Source organism: Danio rerio, chromosome 7 (genome assembly GCF_049306965.1).
Source record: "Danio rerio strain Tuebingen ecotype United States chromosome 7, GRCz12tu, whole genome shotgun sequence".
Lineage (NCBI taxonomy): Eukaryota > Metazoa > Chordata > Actinopteri > Cypriniformes > Danionidae > Danio > Danio rerio.
In genome coordinates, this window is record NC_133182.1 from 29704410 (window position 1) to 29726292 (window position 21883).

The 21883-nt window shown below is 32.3% G+C and overlaps 1 protein-coding gene across 24 annotated transcripts in view; it reads right to left on the reverse strand.

Annotated features, from left to right (window-relative positions):
- Positions 1 to 21883, reverse strand: part of vps13c (vacuolar protein sorting 13 homolog C) — a 96254-nt gene that overhangs the window by 52457 nt on the left and 21914 nt on the right. For 10 of the 24 annotated variants that reach the window (XM_073908571.1, XM_073908569.1, XM_021477848.3 and 7 more), the window contains 24 exons: positions 21654 to 21711; positions 20678 to 20805; positions 19530 to 19636; positions 19278 to 19452; positions 18196 to 18258; positions 17970 to 18099; positions 16766 to 16860; positions 15067 to 15209; positions 14018 to 14210; positions 13583 to 13697; positions 13349 to 13485; positions 12217 to 12349; positions 12023 to 12140; positions 10741 to 10876; positions 9094 to 9178; positions 8876 to 8976; positions 8011 to 8164; positions 7846 to 7925; positions 7677 to 7736; positions 6833 to 6983; positions 6401 to 6517; positions 5254 to 5357; positions 4998 to 5165; positions 1612 to 1916 (listed from right to left, as the gene is read on the reverse strand). In XM_073908571.1, the coding sequence (XP_073764672.1) occupies positions 1612 to 1916; positions 4998 to 5165; positions 5254 to 5357; positions 6401 to 6517; positions 6833 to 6983; positions 7677 to 7736; positions 7846 to 7925; positions 8011 to 8164; positions 8876 to 8976; positions 9094 to 9178; positions 10741 to 10876; positions 12023 to 12140; positions 12217 to 12349; positions 13349 to 13485; positions 13583 to 13697; positions 14018 to 14210; positions 15067 to 15209; positions 16766 to 16860; positions 17970 to 18099; positions 18196 to 18258; positions 19278 to 19452; positions 19530 to 19636; positions 20678 to 20805; positions 21654 to 21711 (3056 nt within the window). Of the gene's footprint in view, positions 1 to 1611; positions 1917 to 4743; positions 4780 to 4997; positions 5166 to 5253; positions 5358 to 6400; positions 6518 to 6832; positions 6984 to 7676; positions 7737 to 7845; positions 7926 to 8010; positions 8165 to 8875; positions 8977 to 9093; positions 9179 to 10740; positions 10877 to 12022; positions 12141 to 12216; positions 12350 to 13348; positions 13486 to 13582; positions 13698 to 14017; positions 14211 to 15066; positions 15210 to 16765; positions 16861 to 17969; positions 18100 to 18195; positions 18259 to 19277; positions 19453 to 19529; positions 19637 to 20677; positions 20806 to 21653; positions 21712 to 21883 lie in introns of all 24 variants that reach the window. The other 14 variants (XM_073908566.1, XM_021477844.3, XM_073908560.1 and 11 more) reach the window with 3 other exon arrangements.

The following is a 21883-nucleotide window of genomic DNA, read 5'->3' on the forward strand; positions in this document are numbered from 1 at the left end:
ACCGCGCCTCTTCTTTTTTCCTTGTCAACATATAAAGGCAGTGAGGTGCGCCTCGTTTTCGGCCACTTGTTTAACTGCAAGGCATACTTAATTTGCAGGACGATAACGTATTACCCGTGCCTACATACACATTTGCCAAAGAAGCAAAATGGAAGAAGAATATTGCTGTTTGATACAGACCTGTTGATACTAATCCAGCGCTTATGTTGACCTGGATCTGCGTAATAAACGCAACAAAAAGGCTTTACTTTTTATTTTACAGCTTAAAGCATGTACGCAGATTAATGCAATATCATATTTAAACAAACTGTTTACAAAAAGTCTACATATGCGCGCGTGTTGTTGTTCTCTTTTCATCACGCAGCGCGCACTTGAACCGCGAGGGAGAGAGAGGAAACCATAGGCTATATCAGGACATAATCTTTAAAATAATGATTTCTATTAAAAATGTAAAGGTTTTGTGATTATAATAATAACAGCGGGGTATTAAATAAATGCATATTTTCCGTGGAGCAAGCAATTTGAGGAAGTCAGCTATTTTTATTTGACGGAAGAAAAAAACATATGATTGAAAAAAAAAGCCTATGCCGGTTATTAAAAAGAATCAGTCAGTATTTTCGTTTTGTAATATAAATTAATTATTTAAGTGAAAATAATTTAGGGCAGTCCTATTTATTTTATTCATTTTATTTAGATTATTCTGCTCTTCTGTGCTAAACACTGTAGGTGCGTGTAGATGCTCTGTTGTTCTGTTCCGCTATTAATATATAAAAATAAATCAGTATTTTAAAATGCAATATTTAATGTGTCATACACAAAATAGACACGTCAATTTGTTTAATATAAAATTAATAGTAATCTGACCAGTTAAACGTTAATAACCGATTAATGAGCGGCGGTTGTCGGTTAGCAAAATTAACTAAATGAGCATCCCTAGCTATTTAATTTACTTTTTCTTTGTAAGAGAACTTGATTGAAAAATAATTTTCAACATGCTTGAACCATCTAAACAATGGAGTTTAGTTCTGTTTGGTTTTTCAACAGTATTTTGTTACAAAGAAAACAGAAGTGATCTTTGGCTATTTATTTATTTTATATATTGCTATTTATATTGTTAATAATTTGCATAGTTAATATTGTTCTTTGATGTTTAGTTTATAAAGATTTTTCAAATGTTATTTAATTAAAAATAGTTTTAAAAATCTTTTTTTTCCCACCCCACACGAAAAAAATAAAATAAAAAATCGTGATACGAATCGAATCGTGGGTCAAAAATCGTGATACGAACCGAATCGTGGGTTTGGTGTATCGTTACAGCCCTAATATATATATATATATATATATATATATATATATATATATATATATATATATATATATATATATATATATATATATATATTTTTTTTTTTTTTTTTTTTTTTTGAATATATTAAACTAAAATAGTTTAGGTAACTTTTAAAACTCGGATTTAAAATATTAATAAGCATTATAATAGTTAATGATTATTACTAAAATAATATTTCTACTCAATTCAATGACTTTTAACTAAAACGATACTATAAAACAAAAATAAAAAAAAATTATAAGATTTCCAGCTTTCATTATTACCTGGATAGTTTGAGTTGAGTGAGTTTTATGTCCATGGTCTCCAAAACAGCCGGCAGTGGGAAGCCCTCAGCTGCCAGCAGCGAGAAGCGGTTTCCCACTGTAATGAGACCCAGGTCAACCACAAATGCATTGTGGGATGTGGAGGACTGGGGGATTATGATAAGGGGGGCCTTCAGTCTGATGTCCATAGCGAGTCTGAAGCTCTTCTGTGCAAAATCCCTCACGCTGGAAGCTGCTTTCTCTGCAGCTTGAGCCGTAGCGGCACTGAGAGCCTCTTTTGCTGTCTGGAAATTATCCACAAACATCTATGGAAAGACAAGCAATGGTTAATGAAAACTTGATGTGGCATGACATGGCAGTTCAGTAGATGTGAGGGAAGCTTTCAATATAAAAATCTTGGGATCCAAATTAGGGATGTTTCATGCAGGGATATTTTCGAATTGAACACCTGAAAGCCAAATTTACAACAAAAAGTTGCAAATTGTAAAGGGGTGGAAAAGGCAGTGCTGGAGTGAAACAGTGTTGTTTTGTGGGAGAAAATAGGAAAGTCGATGATCGCATTTTCTAGGTATGGCAGGTGAGCTGTTTATTAAGCATGTCGAGAATAAATATTAAAACCAGTCAAATCAAGGCATCCATATCGTGCGCAGATTCCATCTCAAATTCTGGACTTCTACTTTAATAAGCAGTATGAGACACAAGCACACATGCAAATCTGCATATACACAATCAAATTAATTAAAAACACTAGGTCTTACTCTATTGGTAAATATCAGAGTCAATTTGTAAAAATCTAATTAAATAATAATAACCTAACTTTTATTTCCTTAATAATATTTCACAGTTAAAACATGAATATCTTTTAACGTTAAATTACTCCTTAACAAAAGTCCTTAGTATGTCATTTCTGCAACAAAAGTGGCAGCAATTGGAACTGTGGTCTGTTGAGCAACACTGACCCAAGAAATGTTACAGTATATCTGGTCTGTTTATTGACCATGGAAGAAACCAAGACCGATAACACAATTCTGTTTGGTGCCACTATTATTGCAGTTTTAATGTTTAAACAAATGTCTTTATGAAATGTACATTTAATATTTCTCAAGTATAGAAGAGAGATCTTTGGAGATGTGTTTAATCCATTTTTTAAGCGGAAACAACAAACAATTTATACAATTTTTAACAAAGAAAGGTTCACTAACTGGCCACTTTATTAGGTACACCTGTTCAATTGTGCAATAATGCTAATATTAAATTAACCAATCACATGGATGTATCTCAGAACAATTAGGCATGTAGAAAAGGCTGCATTACACTCCAATTTTTATGTTCTTCACTCGCAAACTTCCCTTGAATATACGCCATTCAATACATTATACAAGTATCTGAATAGGTTTAAATGTGACATCGCAATCACATTGCATTCTGGGACATATAAGTGCTGGAGCAGACATATGAAGCCGACTCGCTACCTCTGACCAAATCAAGGGAATAAGTTTATGTCTATGTAAGCTTCCCTCGTTCACTTGATGAACTGGAACACACTTCAAAATGGCATTGGGGATTCCTCCAAGGGAACAAGGGAAGGGAAGTTCACAAGTGCATGTCTAAAAATGGAGTGAAAGTGACTCTGTTGTTGGAAATGACCACAGTAAACAGTGAACACCTTTTCCAGCAGGATGACACAGCATGATACAAAGCTCAAATCATCCAAAAACTAGAATTCTTGAACATGACAATAAGTTCACTCCAGTCGAATGACCTCCACAGTCATTAGATATCAATCTAAAAGAGCATCTTTGGGATGTGCTGGGACACGAGATTCACATCATGAATGTGCAGCCTCCATGAATAGCATCTGACCCTAATGACATGTCTAAAGAGCAGTTCCAAATCGGAGCGTTAAGAATCTGTTTTCTTTAAAAATTAACTATCAAACATTTCCTGATTGATAAACGATATAAAGTGGGTCTTTGAATGTACAAGAAACACTGCATGAAATTCCATTTTCTGTGCCATGTCTTAAAAATATCAACATTTATTTTACTTCAGTATTTTCAATAGAGTTTCTGCTCTCGTCTGCTGATCCTGACAGCGAGTGCATGTAAACGGTTTTTCATCTCGTTTTATGCTTTAACAACTAAATGAATGCTCAAGTCTATTTAACTGATAAACTAATGTGGGTTTCTAAGCCCAATAATACTAACTAGGAGCACACAATAAAGTGGCCAGTGAGTGTATAGATATATACTGAATGTATTAACATATTAGTCACTGGAAACCCTAAGATTACTTTGCTTAGTTGAAATTTAATGAAATGTACATGACTATGCAGCAATGGGTAGTAATAGGGTCTTCCAGCTTTTAGAATAAAGAATATATATTTTTCATCACATTTATTTTTTTAATCAGCATTGATTTTTAGTACAGTAGTAACCTGCCACTAGAGCAGTGGTTCTCAACAAGGGCCAACACAAAACTTCCAATGATATTTTCTGCATTCGTGTAATTAAGAAAAAGCGGTTTATTTTCACTTAGAGAAACTAAAAAGGTTTAAACTTTAAACTAATTAGCCACAATTTAATTTCTGATTCTAGTGATTTCTATAAATGCAGGATTATAGTAAAAAAGTAAATATCATGTGACATGATGTCACATGATATTCACTGTAAAATGATTTGTGGAGCATTTGTAAAACCTGAAAACTGAAACACACATGAACGTGGAAAATGTGAAACAATTTTATATAAAACAATTATGTAATCACATGATCACATTGTTCTCTTTAGCCTAAAATTATGTGATTAGCATCTTTATATAAAAATACATTTATAAAAATAACTTTAAATCATCATAGAAGTTTGCTAAAGCCCATAGAGTCCCACTGACTCCTTCATTAAGAACCACTGCACTAGAAATAAAACAATGGCAGACATAAACATTGCCATGAACCTTGTTAACTTAGATTAAAACTTCAGTCTTGCTTGAAAATGAAAGGTTTAAATGCATGTATGATAAATCCAGCAGTATTACATTTAAGAAAGGAAAAAATACATTTCAGTGTGTGCAAAGGTGCATTTAAAGTTAAGCTGCAAAGCGAAGGACTTTAATGCATCATGCCCAAGCCTGTACCTCATCAGCAGAGGGGTACTGATAGCTAAAGGAGTCCTGAAAAGAGGAAGACACAGTTAACGGAAACTATGAAGGGGGAAAAGGAGTCAGAGCCAAAAACAAAACCAAAGGAAGAGACAAAAAGAAAATGTCCATACAACATATAAAAAGGCACAGAGAAATACTGATTTCAAAACTTTGCAATAAGAGATAAGACGGCTGAGTAATATAGACGACAACATATATTTGGTAAGTGCATTTACATAAATTCTCACCAATAAAGACATGAGGAATTTGTGCAGGTAGACGATCTGGATACAGCCAAGTCTCATAATAACTTTGCCATCCACTTTGGAGGTGTCAGTGTAGCCATCCCCCTCAGTGGCCCCGGGGTATAGGGTCATCTTAAAGCTGAACACTTCCTCTCCAACGATGGACACCGCCTGGGAGTATTAACACAAGCATGACTGGAAAACAGAACCTAATGTACCATTTTCAAATGTGCTGAAATCAAAATGGCTGAAAGTTCACCTTCTTGTGGATGGTCTTAGGGTCCACATCCAGAACCACAATATCACGCAGACGGGCGAAAACATCTGTTTCCTTTGCCTGAACCATCACAGACGCATCAATGCCTGACATAAATGAAAGCAAGATGTTTGGTTAACTTGCATAATATGGTCTCATGGAAAACAGATGACTCTGTATAATGCTGGATATGTTGACATTGAAGAACAGATGTGTAATAGTTAAGTAAAGCCAGCCCTCAAAAATGTTACTTTAAATAAAACAAATACATGTTATTTAAAATAAATAAATACATAAATAAAAAAATATATTTATTGACATTATTTCAGTGAGAAATGTTTGTCTTTAAAAGAAAATTAATTAATACAATTAACTTTATAACATTAGTAATATTAAGCTCAAGTTTAACTTAAACGAATACCAATGTTTATAGCTCTAAAGTCAAACTAATTAAAAGTGAAAACTATGTAGACATAAAAAAAAAACAAGTGACAGAAAGCACACAAACAGTAAAAAGAAAAAAAAATTAAAGACGAGTAAAGTTTGCTGACAAATGTTGATGTTGGCTTGACAAAGATGTATGTTGCTAGCATGATTTAACATAAAACATTATATAATATACAACATAACAATATGCTAATCTGCTTTTACCAATAACTAGCATGTTGTTAGCATTTTTCTAGCATTAATTCACAAGATTCTTACATAATTATCATTAAATAACATGTTTCTATTATTTTTACATAAATTAGCATGTAGCAATGCATTTAGCATGTTTTAATGTTAAGCATGTCATTAATGTGTAGCTAGCAAGAGTTAGCATGTTTTTAACATGAATTGCAATGTTGACTGCATAATATTAGCATGTTGCTAGCATGTTTTAAAGATTAATTAACATGTTGCTAACAATAATTATTGGGTTGCTACTGTAGTATTACTGCTAGCATGTTTTCTGCATGAATTTATGTGTTAGCATATTTTATTATAAATTAACACACTGCTAGCATGTTTATTACATGGATATCACAACATTAGCATTAAAAGCTTCTTTATATGTTTAGCCAACACAAAAATATAAACATTAAACTATGATGCTATGAAAGCATGATGCCATTTGATGCTAAAATAACACTAGTGCATTTTTTTTTACCTTGGACCCGTATATCAGCGATGTTGCTTCTGTCATCACAGACAGCCACTCTGAAGGATCCCAGCACTGCAGACAGCTTAAAGTTCACAACACCAGCATCTTTCGAACCCTTGGACACTACAAGAACAGAGATACTCCAGTTAAAAACACTCAAACAACACACAATTTGAAACCAGCTCTGTCTGAAACATGCTTTAGCACAAGCAAAACAATTTCTGCTTCAGAACCCTTTTAGCGTTTCAAGACATGATCAGTGCAAAGGTCAATGAAAAAAACATGTGTTACCCATGAAAAAACCTACAAGACAGAGACAAAGACAACACAAAGACGGATGAGCATTCAGGTTTTACCTCTTGCTTTGACATCAGTCAACACACATTAGTTTTCACTCATTTTAAGAAGTGTGTATATTATAGTATGTGTTGTCCATACCTGTCTTCCCAGCTGCTGCTCGGTCCGCTCGTCGCCTGGTTTCTCTCTCTTTATTGGCTGTGAGCTCTTGTGGTATTGCGGAGTTCATGTAGTTGATGGTAGACAGCAAAGCTTTGGTGTGTAGCAGGAAGTCCAATGAGGAAAACTCCACCTGTGCAATAAAATAAATCAACAATGATTAAATTTAGTATAATAAATTCTAAATAAATATTATTTCTTTTTTTCTGAAACTAAGGATAACTACTAATGTTTTGTACATGATTCCAACTGTTAAAAGGCTTTTTAGAAGATGAATAAATCACATTTACATAATAAAAATGTATAATGCATGGACATGTATTTTTTCAAAAGAGTATAGATAGATTAAAACATTTCTAATACAAATAACAAATCTTAGTTTATTTTATTTTTAAGTATTTAATAAATAAATAAATTATTAAATATACAACTAACATTTTTTTTTCATATTAATTTCCTTTTTTAAACACATTGAATAAACAATTAATAATTTTATATTATGACAAAATAATTTGGCAGACTAAATAAATATATCAATATTTTATCATTTTTACTTTATTTAATACAACATGATTTATTAAAATACAGAAATGAAAACAATTAATTTAAATTATATATATATATATATATATATATATATATATATATATATATATATATATATATATATATATATATATATATATATATATATGACTAAATATGTGCTTATCTCGTTATTTTATTATTTTATTTAACTTTGCTTTAATAAAAAAATCAGTAGATTACATATATTAAAAAACGTTTAATTTTTCATTTATTGTATTGTACAAAAACGTAAACATACCTTCAGTGTCTGTTCTGTATTATTAAATAAGGTGCAGAAGCTGGGTCCATTCACATCCGCCTAAAGGACACAAAAAGGCCACACAGACCAGCCCAAATTAAAGCACTCATCTAAAACAAACAACCCATTGAAGACAATCTTTAGAAGAGAGTTTAATGCTCAGACTTACTTTGATGTACTCCACTTTCAACAGATCAGAGCCATGCTTGTCTGAAGAGGTAATTAGGTGAAGTGGCTGGTTTTGTGCATCTATTAAAGCATACAAGAATGAGAGACACAAAATCAAGTACGTGAAACATCAAATCACTGATTGCACTTGTCTGCGGATGTGTACCTTTTCCCTCACAGTAATCCAAGCTGATCTTTTTGAGGTAAGATGTAACACTGAGATCGAATGTTCGAATCCTGCCTTCTGCACCCAGCTGAGACACACTGAACGCCAATACAACATCCTCCTGAGCGGCCTGCCTTGTGAGCTCAAACAACACCTACACATATATGAAGGAATCATACACCAAAATAACTGCAATGTACTTTGAAATTAAATTAATTTATTTCACGTTGACATCCACAACAATACATTGATAGGACAAAGGTCCAGAAAAACTTTTTAAAACAAATTTTAAATAAAGATGCACACACATAAATCAACCATTAAAAAATTATGTGGCATTCAAAAATACATATAACCAAGTACAAAAAAACTACTAGTTATAGGTCAAAAGTAAGATGGGGCAAAAAAACAGACTATTCTAATATGAGAAATAGCACCATCTGTCTGTATTTTTGTTTTATACTGGCGTTTGACATTTCCAATCCAAATTACATGGTCTCATTACAAATTAAACAGAGAACAGTATTGTGCTGGACTGGAGCAAAATGAATGCATATTCTGTACAAATCATCTTTGAAAACTCGATTTACTTCGTCAACTTTTATTTTCTGGAAGTGTTGTGGCAAACGTCATATTTTAAAATAACATCACACAGAAAAACTATCGCCTACATTTAATTTTAGACCATCCCAAACAAACAAGATTACAAATGTAACATGTTTATGAAAGGAGTAATTTCCACATTTTTAATCCCTTACACAAAATTAGTGCTCTTAAACCTAAAAATGGAGGTGGGTCTGGATCCAGAGTGGAGTCCAGACTTTGAGAAACCCTGGTTTAAACAAAGTGATAAGGATGAGCGTACCGCTTTGACTTCAAACTGAAACTGCACTTCAGTCAGTTCCTCCAAGGTTGATCTGAGAGATTCTTCATCCACAGACTTCTCACTAGTGTCTTCATCAGACTCTGAATGCATAAATACAGTCAAATACTGTATGCATTACCGGTGAATAAAGTCAATTAAACAACAAATTTATAGTATGTGGTTATTATTGTAAGATTTTTCTACTCTTTCTCTCTGACCTGACTCAACAGCATAGGACAGAACTGTGGGGTCTAAAGCCAAGACCTTTGGCCTGGTATTAGACAGCGGCATCCCCAACACCTTCTGAAAAACATCAGCATTAACATTTTTCAACCGCTAAAATATACTGTATTAGCAAAAAGCAAAATCATTTTCCAGCTAATTCTTACGGCTGAAATATTTCAGTATAAAATACAACATTTTCTACAAAATGTTTTTTATATATTCTCAATCTGGTAGGTGTGCAGAAAGCTTGTTGTTTGTGGCGATTTTACAGTAAAATCTACCCATTTAATGTAAAAATTATAAATAGAGTTGGCTATTCTACACTCACATTGGATACAACTATTTATTACTGGCTGCATTTTAAACAGCACACATAAAAAAAAAAAAAAACATTTTGCCATTTCTGAAAGGATTCATTATATATAAAAAAAAAAAACATTTATGCTGATATTTAAAAGTCTAGTGTCAATGTTTGCATGTTTAAAGTTTTATTTCATGATTTCATGTCTAAAGAATGATGACTCAAAAAACATTGTAATACGCTGATCTGATTCCTTATGAAACATTTAGAAACCATATTAAAGGTTAAAATTGTGTATATTGTATAGTTATATATATATATATATATATATATATATATATATATATATATATATATATATATATATATATATAATTATTAGCCCCCCTGAATTATTAGACCGCTTATTTATTATTTCCTCAATTTCTGTTTAATGGAGAGAAATTTTTTTTTTCTTTTTTTTTGGAGAGAAACATATTTCTAAACATAATAGTTTTAAGAACTCATTTCTAATAAGTGATTTCTTTTATCTTTACCATGATGACAGTAAATAATATTTTACTAGATATTTTTCAAGACACTTCCATACAGCTTAAAGTGACATTTAAAGGCTTAACTGGGTTAATTAGGGTAACTAGGCAGGTTAGGGTAATTAGGCAAGTTATTGTATAACAGTGGTTTGTTTTGTAGATTATCGAGAAAAAATATAGCTTAAAGGGAATAATAATTTTAAAAATAGTGTTAAAAAATTAATAACTACTTTTATTCTAGCCGAAATAAAACAAATAAGACACCAGAAGAAAAAATATTATCCGACATACTGTGAAAATTTCCTTGCTCTGTTAAACATCATTTGGAAAATATTTAAAAAAGAAGAAAATATATGTAATGTATATATATAATAACCAATCAACAACAGTGTGTATCAATCATTTGCATTAGTATGTCAAGGTAAACCAGTAAGAGCTTTTATTTACTGAGACAGAGACTCCACTAATAAGATCCCTCACAGAGAGAGAGAGAGAGAGAGAGAGAGAGACAGACAATGATGCGGATTGTGGATAATGTCTGTGTTGAGTTGTGTAATCAGTGGAGACTGAAGCTGCGTAGAAAAGCAAGCAGTTCTTTGTTTTGAATTCAGAGAAAGCATGTGACTTTGATTTAAAGGCTTTAAATATTAGTGGCATTCAGAAAAGCAACAACGACAATGGTATGAAATACCTGTGTCGTTCTACCAGAAAAAATACCATTCATAAGTTGTGACTCATTAAGTGGGATATAAAGCAACACGCCATCCAGTATAAAGAGAGTGTCTTTTTTTTCTTTTGTGTTTTCTGACCTTTCCAGTGGGGCTGCTGGGAGGAGAGGAGCCAGTCTGAGGAAGAGGAATACTATCCACCAGCTCCAAAACACCCTGAATCTTCTGATCAGAGATCTTCAAATGAAGCAATGGCAGCTCACCTGATACTTTGAACCTGAAAACACATAGACTTGTGAATTGAAAGAGTTGTTGTTGTATATTTTAATCCATTACACCTAAATATTCAGAATTTTAAATTTCATGTAATTATCTTAGAAACTGACACGATTGAGTACAATATTAATACAGCTTTAAAAAAAAATCTAACAAATGTACTTTATAAACTGAAATGTATACATTGCAAAATGTTTTGTGAATTGAGAGATGCACAATAGTAATTAATAATAATTGTTCATGAATAAATGAATAATAATTCTGTTTTTGTAAACTTATGCTTATCAAGGATGTGTTTATTTGACCAAAAATACACAGGTGACATATTGTAAAATATTATTGTAATAAAAATACTCTCCATTTGAATAAAATGCTAAATGCAATTCTTGTGACAACAAATCTGACTTTTCAGCATCATTACTCATACTCAGTTTCATATGATCCTTCAGTAATCATTCTAATATATAATCATATATGTCACCACTCATAATTTTAAGCAAACTATAATACACTACCATTCAAAAGTGTTGTTCATGTAGGAATTAAACAAAAGAGATTGATTATTCTGAAAGGGCAGATTGATTTAATTGTTTAAATAATGTAAGAAAATAAATCTATATGTGTTTAAAAGTGCATTTTAAATAGTAAATAGTTATTTTAATCAAGATGAGTTATTTTAAATATTATTTAACATTTAAAAGCAGGTCAGATATCTTATATAGTACTTAGATGAATTAAAATCTCTCATTTAAATAACTATTTTCTACACATAATAATAACATTTCTATACATTAGATTAGTCAATACTGAAGCCAAATCAAATAACTTACGATAAAGATCCAAAAATTAGTAGCCCAAATTTATATGTAAGGAAAAATTATTTAATAAAAAAACAAAAAATATGTGAACTTTTAGAAAATATAAAACTATTTCAAACTTAAATATGAATTTAAATCTTTTTATTTCTAAAGATGTTTGCTGACTAAAATATTATTTTAATAAACATAGCTGCACCAAAAATATATGACCCACATAAAAATATGCACTTTCGAAATGGGATGTTAATTTTTTTTTATTATTATTATTTTTTTATTCTAACTCTAACAATTTAACTCTCTTTATTGTAAAATAGAGATGGAGCACTAACCTGGGCATTCGTGCATCCTTGTCCACCATACATTTGGCCAGTTGGAGTGTGAAGTCCATTGGCTGCAGGATGTGTTGATGGGAAAGGCCTTCATGACAAGCACTTTTCCATTTCTCTCCTTCAAAAAGAGAAAGCATTTAAAGCAGCAGTTAATGTAGGCAGTTCCTTTTCACGCTGTGAGGACTTGTTTTTACCTGATCTGCTGTAGAGTATCTGGACACTGCGCAGCTCCAGTGAATATCTTTCATACGCTCTGTCCATGATTTCCTCTAAAGATGAGAAACTGGCAGAAACCTGCTGATGGCCACCCTGATCTACACTGTTTAACTACACACACATTTACAAAACAAAACACACATTTTTATTAGTCAGACATTACTAAAAAAAAAGCAGAGTTCCATCTTAAGATGTGGCAGGTGATTAGAGTAAAACATTCACTAAAAGCTACAGTTACAGTCCGAGTTATTCGCTCCCCTATTTATTTTTTTCCCCAATTTCTGTTTCATGGAGAGAAGTTTTTTTTAAAACATTACTAAATATATTCGTTTTAATAACTTATTTCTAATAACTGATTTATTTTATCTTTGTCCTGATGACAGTAAATAATATTTTACTAGACATTTTTTAAGACACTTCTATAGAGCTTAAAGTGACATTTAAAGGCTTAACTAGGTAAATTAGGTTAACTAGGCAGGTTAGGGTAATTAGGCAAGTTATTGTATAACGATGGTTTGTTTGGTAGGCTATCGATAAAATATAGCTTAAAGGGGCTAATAATTTTTACCTTAAAATGGTTTTTAAAAAAATAAAAACTGATTTTATTCTAGACGAAATAGAACAAATAAAACTTTCTCGAGAAGAAAAATATTATCAGACATACTGTGAAAATTTCCTTGCTCTGTTAAACATCATTTGGCAACTATGATGTTTAAAAGGGGACTAATAATTCTGATTTCAACTGTATAATCATCTATATGAATGTACGGGTTTTCTAAAATGTTGTTTGAATGTGCAAATGAGGCATTATATTATTAAATATGCACTCATTTGCATAAGCGTGTTCTAAAAGAATCTGAGCAGTGGATGAAGTCAGGTTTAAAAAAAAAAATTAGCGTTTAACTGATACTATTAATCGGTTAAAAATGCACCCTTTTGGTTAACGGTGAATCGGTTATTATGAGCATCCCTAATAATAATAAAATACTATAATGCGAGATTAAACTCATTAAGTTTCATGAAAAAACTTTCAATAAAATGTTGAGGAAAAGAAAAATTGTGCCTGCAGTGTCTTGTCTTATGTGTATATGTTTTTGTTTCCTCGCTTACCTGCAGGTAACCGAAATCAACAATCATGAGCTCTGATTTGCCATCATAGAATCCAGACTTGGGCAGCAGCAGGTATGAGGGTTTGAGATCAATCCTCAAATCCAGCACCTTGCGCGTCTCGATGATGTGAGACAAGCCTCGATTCAAAAGAAGAGGAGAAAGCGTTAGATCACACACTCTTTCTCAGAATGAGTATATGTCTGTGGGGATGATGGGAGAGGAGGACTGTCTCACCAGTAGCGGTTTTCTCTTTGATCTCCTCAAGTTTGCTGAGCGTGGCTGAAGTGATGACCTCTAGATCAACTCCTTTACCCGTCTTAAAGAATTCTGTGATGCTGATGACAGTCAGCTACAATACAGAGAAAATATCAAATATTTAATCATGCTACTTTAAGTAAAACATGATTACATTGTTACACATTACAAATAGATTATTAGTTTTCTTATTGTATTTTTAATTTATAACATGATAAAGTCCTCACATGGTGTACAGAATTTACGGGATCCTAATTTTGGTTGACTTTACGCACATAGAAAGAATATCAATTGAAAGCACACTTTAATTAGCTTAGTACTTGATATATATAAAAATAGTGCTTAGTACTTAATATAAGTAACATATATAAGTTACCCTCAACCTTATAATGACAGCGATTGTGTTTGTCTTACAGCATCATAGATGATCTCTACAGGCTGTGAGTGCACTCTGAGGAGCTGGTCAGCAGGGCTGTCCTCTGGATTGATCTCGAAACGCACACTGAGCAGAGAAGAGTCTGAATCCCCGAGTGATGCGATGAGGGACGGCACTTCACCCTGCTGCTGCAGACCAGTCACATACCAGTGCTCCAGCTTAGCCTCCACCCTGTGCAACACACATTGTTGTAAATATGATTTATGAGCACTCTTCATGGGTGTAATGTATTTTATACAGTAAAGAAACTTAGAGAATAACAGTAGAGAAGTCTAATTTAAGCATTTTCAACCCTTTTTTTAGATCCATTTGGACATTTTTCCAGCACTTTACAAGTGTGGCAACTAACATATTTACATAGACATACTCTACACTATAGACATATTTCATTACATTATATGTGTTATAGCATTGTCTATATAACAGTTTTCATTTTATCCAAAAGATAAATTATTCCTTTAAAAAGTTATTTATAATTTTAGATTTAGCAACAAACTATTATGAAAGCAACACAAATGCATTTTCAAATAGTTTCAAGCACTATATCCAAAATCTAAGCACTTCTCAAACCTTGAAAATACTAAATAAAAATTCAAGCATTTTCAAAGAATTCCAGCACCAGCAAGAACCCTGTACTTATCATATGGCCTAACCCAACCACTAACCCTAAACCCAACCTCGAAGCAATGTCAAAAGGACCCGTCAAGTATGACTTTTAAGTGTTTTGAATTATGAGGACACAAGACATGTCCTCATAAAACACCTTAATAGACTACAACTAGGCCATACCCATGTCAATATACAATTTTGTGTCCTCGTTAACCATATAAACACACACATACAACATAAACACAAACACACACACACACACACACACGTCACAGGTGTGAAGCACACAGCATTTACTACATCAGATCAAACTGAATCCCACTGTATACTTTATATTTTGCCCTATATATGTATATACACTATCAAGTGTATGACAGATGTGTTTGTTGGCTGCTGTTAAGGTATACATGATGCGTACCTTATGGCCTGTGCTCCTGGTCTCTGTGAGATGGACGTACTGAGGTCAATCATTTGCACTTTGAGGATCTCTGGAACTCCAGGCTCCTCTCTGAACGTTACCGAAGTGCTCAGCAGTTTAAAGTTGACAATCACAGCTACATACTGCACATAAATGTACATTCATATATTTGAGTGTTCAGTCCAGGCTAAAAAGGATATGTAAGAAATTTGATATTTTACACATCTTTAGTTTTGTTAAGGTGCAATGTGTTTGATAAGACATACTTTAAACAATTTGCAAAGTTTTTATTTTTATTTTATATATATATATTTTTTATAGTTTAGCACTTTTAAATTAGTTTTTATTTGGATACTTAAAAAAGTTAACTTCAGTTTTGTTTTAGTTCATTTTATTAATGGTTTTGTTAGTTTTAGTTTAGTTTTTGTTTTGAGAACAATTTTCTATTTAGCTATCATATATTTAGTTTCATTTTTTGGTTTAGTCATTTTAATTTAACAGAGGTAAACAATTCATTTTTTTATTTTATTGCAGTTAAGAAATAGTTTTGAGCAATAGTTTTAGTCTTAGTTTACGTAAATAACTGTGCTGCACATTCAATTACAAATATACATCTTCAAAATGTGCTTTGAAACATTTTTTGCACCACTTAGTTTGTCAAGATGAATGTAAATGAACCATGTACGTTAGAATCCGAAATAGAGCAGCCCCATTCATTTCAAGCAGATTCATTTATTAGACAATTATTTTTTTACATATTAACAACAAAAACTAAACATACTTTACTTTTTTTTTTAATAGATCTAGTCTTTGTGGAAACTGACTTTTCTTTACTGTTCTTTATAAGACGTAACTGGTGCAAAATACAGCCACATATCAAATCAGGCCATCTGTAACTCATCTGCTTGTTTTACCCTCTTTGGCCGTCAGGTGGCACTGTGTGCAAATAAAGCCATTTTTTCAACAGGACGGTTTACAATCATATATTTGTGTATATACATTGATTAGTCGGTACCAAAGCCAAAACTGGAACTAATCTAACAAAAAATAATATTAATTAATCAGATAATAAATTAAGATCACAGTCAAAACAATAGTACATCCAAATTAATATGTTAGGGAAAATTTTTAAATAACATTTTAATAAAGAGGAAAAAAAAATCAAGACACATAAATATATCAAATGTATTTGAAATTTTGTAGTTTGTATTTTTTTCAATTAATTATTTTATTTAAATGTATTATATTTCTACTCCTAAATACTGAGCAACTAATGGACCAACGTTTGATTTTCACCAAACATTATGGGCTATATTCACTGAGAATGGAAAAAAATATTCATTTTTAAATAGGGGTGTCCTCATGTTGAGCACTGTAGTGTATTTTGCTTCAATCTAACCTTTGTGTATTTATTTTAATCACATTTTGCATCGTGTTTATGTAATCAACATTAATCATAATTACTATATTACTTCATTTTTACTATTCTGCATTTATTTATCTAATTAAAATTGTATTATGTATGTCACTCATATTTTTTTTCTATTAATTTATTTATTTATTATCTACTTTTATTTATTTACTAACTTAATTTATATATGTATGCATTTATTTACTAAACATTTAGCAGAGAATTAGCAGAGCAATTGCAAATGAAACAGTTCCTTTCCAGTGTAGCAGATGTATAATTTCCACTCACATGTTTCGGTAAGGCAAGGTTATGCGAGCTCCCGCTGTAGCCAATGGCTGTATAGAGTTTAGACTTCTCTTCAACAGTCATGATGGAATCAATACCTGTGAACACATTCATGTACATAAACATACATGTAAAATATGTAGAAGAGTCATTTAGGCTACATTTACACTGCAGATCTTGATGGTTAATTCCGATTTTGTGACTATATCCAATTTTTTGCTGACCTGCTTACATTATTTTTATTAAATATACATTATAAGTGACTCATATCTTATCGTCTGCATTTACACTGCACACGGCGAATACACAATGACCAGAAAAAAGGAGCGGGCTCCTGACAGCTGATAATTAAAGAGCGCCATTTTCTCCATTCCTGTATTTAATTTGTTCACTGGCATTAATTTATGGACAAGTTGTTGTTTTACTATAGCTTATGACAGAAAAGTTCTCATTTGACCATCTTCTTTTAATCTTAGACATTTTAAACCAGGAGGCATCTTAATGTAATGTCTATGGCGTGATTTATGCACGTGATGTATGCAACAGTTTTATATTAGTTTATGGTTACATGGCGGATCTTGCGCTCTCACGCTCTCTCTTTCTCTCATTTACAAGCTTAAATACGCGTGCTATGTGAAAATATAAAAGCATATTTAGTCCTCGTGTATGAGATTTAAGGTTTGGGACTGCTGAAGTCTGTACTGAAATGAAAGCGTCAGACTTGACGTCATTCACTATGGTTTTAATGGACGCGCGACTCGCATTGACAGGTGAAAATCCGATCTACCTGCTTACACTGCAGACCCAAGAACACAGATTCTATTCCTATCGGATAAATTTCCACATATGAACAAGGCCTGAATCTGATTTGAGTAAATCGGAATCCATGTGATTTTTTCCTGCTAACACGTACACGGGCCATATTCGATCTGTGCCACATGTGAGAAAAAAAAATCAGAATTGAGACACTTGAACGGTGCAGTGTAAATGCAGCCTTATTCAGAGGCAAATAGAAAAGATAAAATAGAAGAGGTGTCCAAACCAATTTCTGGAGGACCACTTTTTTGGAGAGTTCAGAAAACACATGAACCAGCTTGGTCTGAAGACTGACTAGAAATGTCCAAACACCTCGGAACTGAATTCCACCAAAAATTGGTCCTCCAGGAGCAGGTTTGGGTTCCCCTCATATAAAAGTTCAAATCCTCACTCTCAGGTTCTTTATCCTCCTCTTCCTTTTTTCCTTCTTTTTTGCCAAAAAAGCTACTAAAGAAGCCTCCTCCACTCTGTTTCTGAGTGGCAGCCTTTTTGGCAACCAGCTTCTGTCCAGATCGAACCACCTGTGGAGAGAGTGAAAGAGAAGTTATAATACTACAGTATATTATATAATGAAATCAGATTATTAGTACTTTCTGTTGTGCCACATGTCATCTCACCTCCATCTGAACCTGCTGTCTGGCCAATACAATGTTGAACACATCCAGGCCTTTCTCCAGCTCCTGGCAGAAACATGATAAATACATTCAGAAATAATGGTGAACAAACATTTTATTCATTTAAAATATCTTAATCACTCTATCTATGCACATTGTCTTTTCAAATTTATGGGAAAAAAGAGAGGTTTGCAAATATAATTTAAGGTTTTGACCCTATATGCGATCACTGCAAGCAAGCCCCTGCAGATTGAGTACATATGTTTTGGATTTGCCCATCTATAACCTCTTTTTGGTTATCAATTGTCTAATGTTTTTCTTCTGTGACAAAGATGCACATCAAGCCACGTCCTCTGGTTGAACTTTTTGGACTTCCTTTGAATATTAAATGTTTATCTAGCTGTACTGCAAATGCATTTTTGAGACTGTCAGCAAGACGATGCGTTCTTTTACTATAGAAATGAAGATTTCCTCCAACATTTAACAACTGGATGCTTTATTCATTTAAACAAAATTTGGTTTACAATGAATGGTAATTCTACTACTTTCTCTGAGGCACGGTACCCATTTAGAGTACGTGAGTGCTTCTACATACTGTCAATCTAAGCCTTAGGGGGTTTTCAATTAAAGGATAAATTTAACCACTGTAAGTATATTGTATCTATGGATGATATGCTTATAAATTCTGTTTGTTGATGTGCATGTGTACATTGTACATGGGCTATTTTTAAATATGAACAATCCAGCACTTATTTTATCCATAATTGACACTGTGATTTTAAAATGGGCAATTATTTATTTATTTATTAGTTTATTCATTTTCTATTGATGTATATTTTTGTGTGAAGCTGTCATTTAATTTAGTTTATGAGAGAAGGGTTGGAAAAAATATTTGTCATTTATTTCCCTATAAAACTATCCTACTATTTTTGTAAAAGGCTAATAAACAGATTAATTTTATCAATATATTCAATACATTAACAAAAGATATATATTTACACAAGTTATTTTTTCAGAATAATGACATTGAAATTGATAATATAATTGAAATATTCAGAAATGTGATCCAGATCTGCTGTTAATACCTGAATCTGCTTATCTGCGTCTTCTCGCACTTTCGCACTTTGTGTTAGTTTGACTTTGTATGCTGCTTTGTAAGCTTTAAGCGTCTGTCGGTGCTTCTTGATGTTCGTCCAGTTCCACATCTGGTTGAAGCGCCTGACATGCACTTCCAGTATACTGCTGATGCCGTATTTCCACCTAACCAATCAGAGAAGGCATGTTAGAAACACCAAGCTCGAATCAATTCAATAACAAATCAAATGTACATTACTTACCATTGCCTTGCATTTCTGTGGACTGGAACATCAGGCCTAAACTTTCTGTAAGGGCCGTTTTTCACCATACAGTCAATAGACTCCAGTAGATCCACCATAGAGAGGTACTAGAATCAAAAAATAAAAGAGCATTATTATATCCTTGCATTCTTCCAAGACCTGTTCTGTCTCCTCAGTCCTGATATTTATAGTATATAACAGATTAATGTATGTTTTGAGCTACAATCTACAATCTTTATTTACTGTATGTTATGTATGCAACACAGAAGAGAGGTCCTGTATATTTTCCTTAAATACTGTACTTAGATCCTGGTACTTATTTTAATAGTGACTAGTAACTATTTTATTGTTGCTGATAACAAATGTAACTTTTTCGTAATTCATTTTTCTTCTTTTTTTATGTTTATTGTGAACACTTGATTGAGTACAATCATACAATATTTCAAGGTACATTTGAATCTCAGGGCGAGGCAGTGTGTACTAACATATGCACTATACATACTCTACATAGTAATCAAATTTTGTTAAATTATAAAAAGAAAAATAGCACAAATAAACTAAAGAAAATAATAAAAATTAAAAGTCTATTTAAATCAAGGGTGAGAAGACATGACATAATATAACTCCTTCCAGAATAATCTCAAATCACCGTATTCATTATACACAAGGGGATAACACACAATACAATATAAATATATATAACCATATATGTATACACACAATAGTATATATTTATCTATTAGTTAAACATCTTTTATTTGTTTATATAGCAACAAAATCAGGTCTTCTAATTTAACCCGTTTCCTCCATTATCCAAGGAATATATCCTTCTTTAAATTAACTACAGAAGTGATTTTTTCCATTGTATAGATCTCAATAGTTGCATCTATCCAATTGTTTAAGGTTGGTCGCTCTTGTAGCCATGCCATTGATTTTTTAATGAAATATTAGCCATTCAATTTTCATTGTAACTACTATATTTTAATAACAAGTATTTTCGGATGGATGGATGGATAGATTGATTTATTGATTGATTGATTGACTGACTGACTGGCTGAAAGACAGACAGACAGACAAGGTTGATTGATTGATTGATTGATTGATTGATTGATTGATTACATAGCAGCCATACATGTACTGAGATATACCTGCGATTTAGTCATCTCAATTGCAATGTTCTGAACTTCCAGGTGCAGGTTAGCTTTGGGTGACTTGAGCTCAACTTCGGCATTCGGGTTGATGCACATCCTTGCAGAGGCAAATATTGGTTTGAAAACTATATGAAGAAACATATGAGTTCATTATGAATCATGGTATACTTTATAATGCTAACACTATGCTGGACATAAATCCTTTAAAGTAATAGTTCACACAAAAATGAAAATCCAATCACAAACATGTTTGAGTTTTTTTTTTCTTCTGTTGAACACAAAAGAAGATATTCTGAAGAAAGCTGAAAACCTGTAACCACTAAAGTCCATAGTAGGAAAAACAAATGCTATGTCACAGGTTTCCAAAATTCTTCAGTATACTGTACCTTCATTTGTGTTCAACAGAAGTCAAACTGGTTTGGTACAAGTCAAGGTTGAGTAAATAACTTTTAAGAATTTAAATTTTAACCTTCAAAATAACTTAATTATACTGACAAGTCCAGTCCAGTCATTTGTATGTTAATTACAACAATGTATTCTGATTTATTTTTAGTATGTGTATGTTATAATAATTTAAAGTTTGTGTGCTATAAAGAGGTGTGTCATGTGTGCAGTTTGAGATCACATAGCCTATATAAACAGCTCATAAAGCCGTGGCAGGTAACACACACACACACCCAGAAGTGTAGTGATCACATGAAAAAACAGAGTTTACATAAGTGGAATGTGATACATTATTAGTCATTTTATTGCCATTTAATATTTAATTGACTATATAAAATGTATAGTTTCAAAGGCTTACAATATCCATGTTGTTCTTTTCTGTCTTTCAGTGATGTTTATTATTTATAATCTTCTATTTCCTCTTCAGCAAAGAACAATATAAACACATACTAACAAAGCTATACTAAACAGCTCCAGGCCAGATACTGATAAAACACACAGCCATGAATTTCATGTGAATAGTACATACTGTATTGATAGCCTTGCAGTTCCTCATTTTTTGTGCTTATTCCTGCTTTTAACTTCTCCTGCAAACACACACACAAAACAATATCAAGATTCTGAGCAGTATTTTTTCATATGTTCAAATATGAATACAAAAGTGGTAAGTTAAAGTCGACTAGTTATTTAGACATTTCTAATTTCCAAAATATTTTTTATTTAAAATTCGAACAAATACCATTTTTTGTTAGATACCTT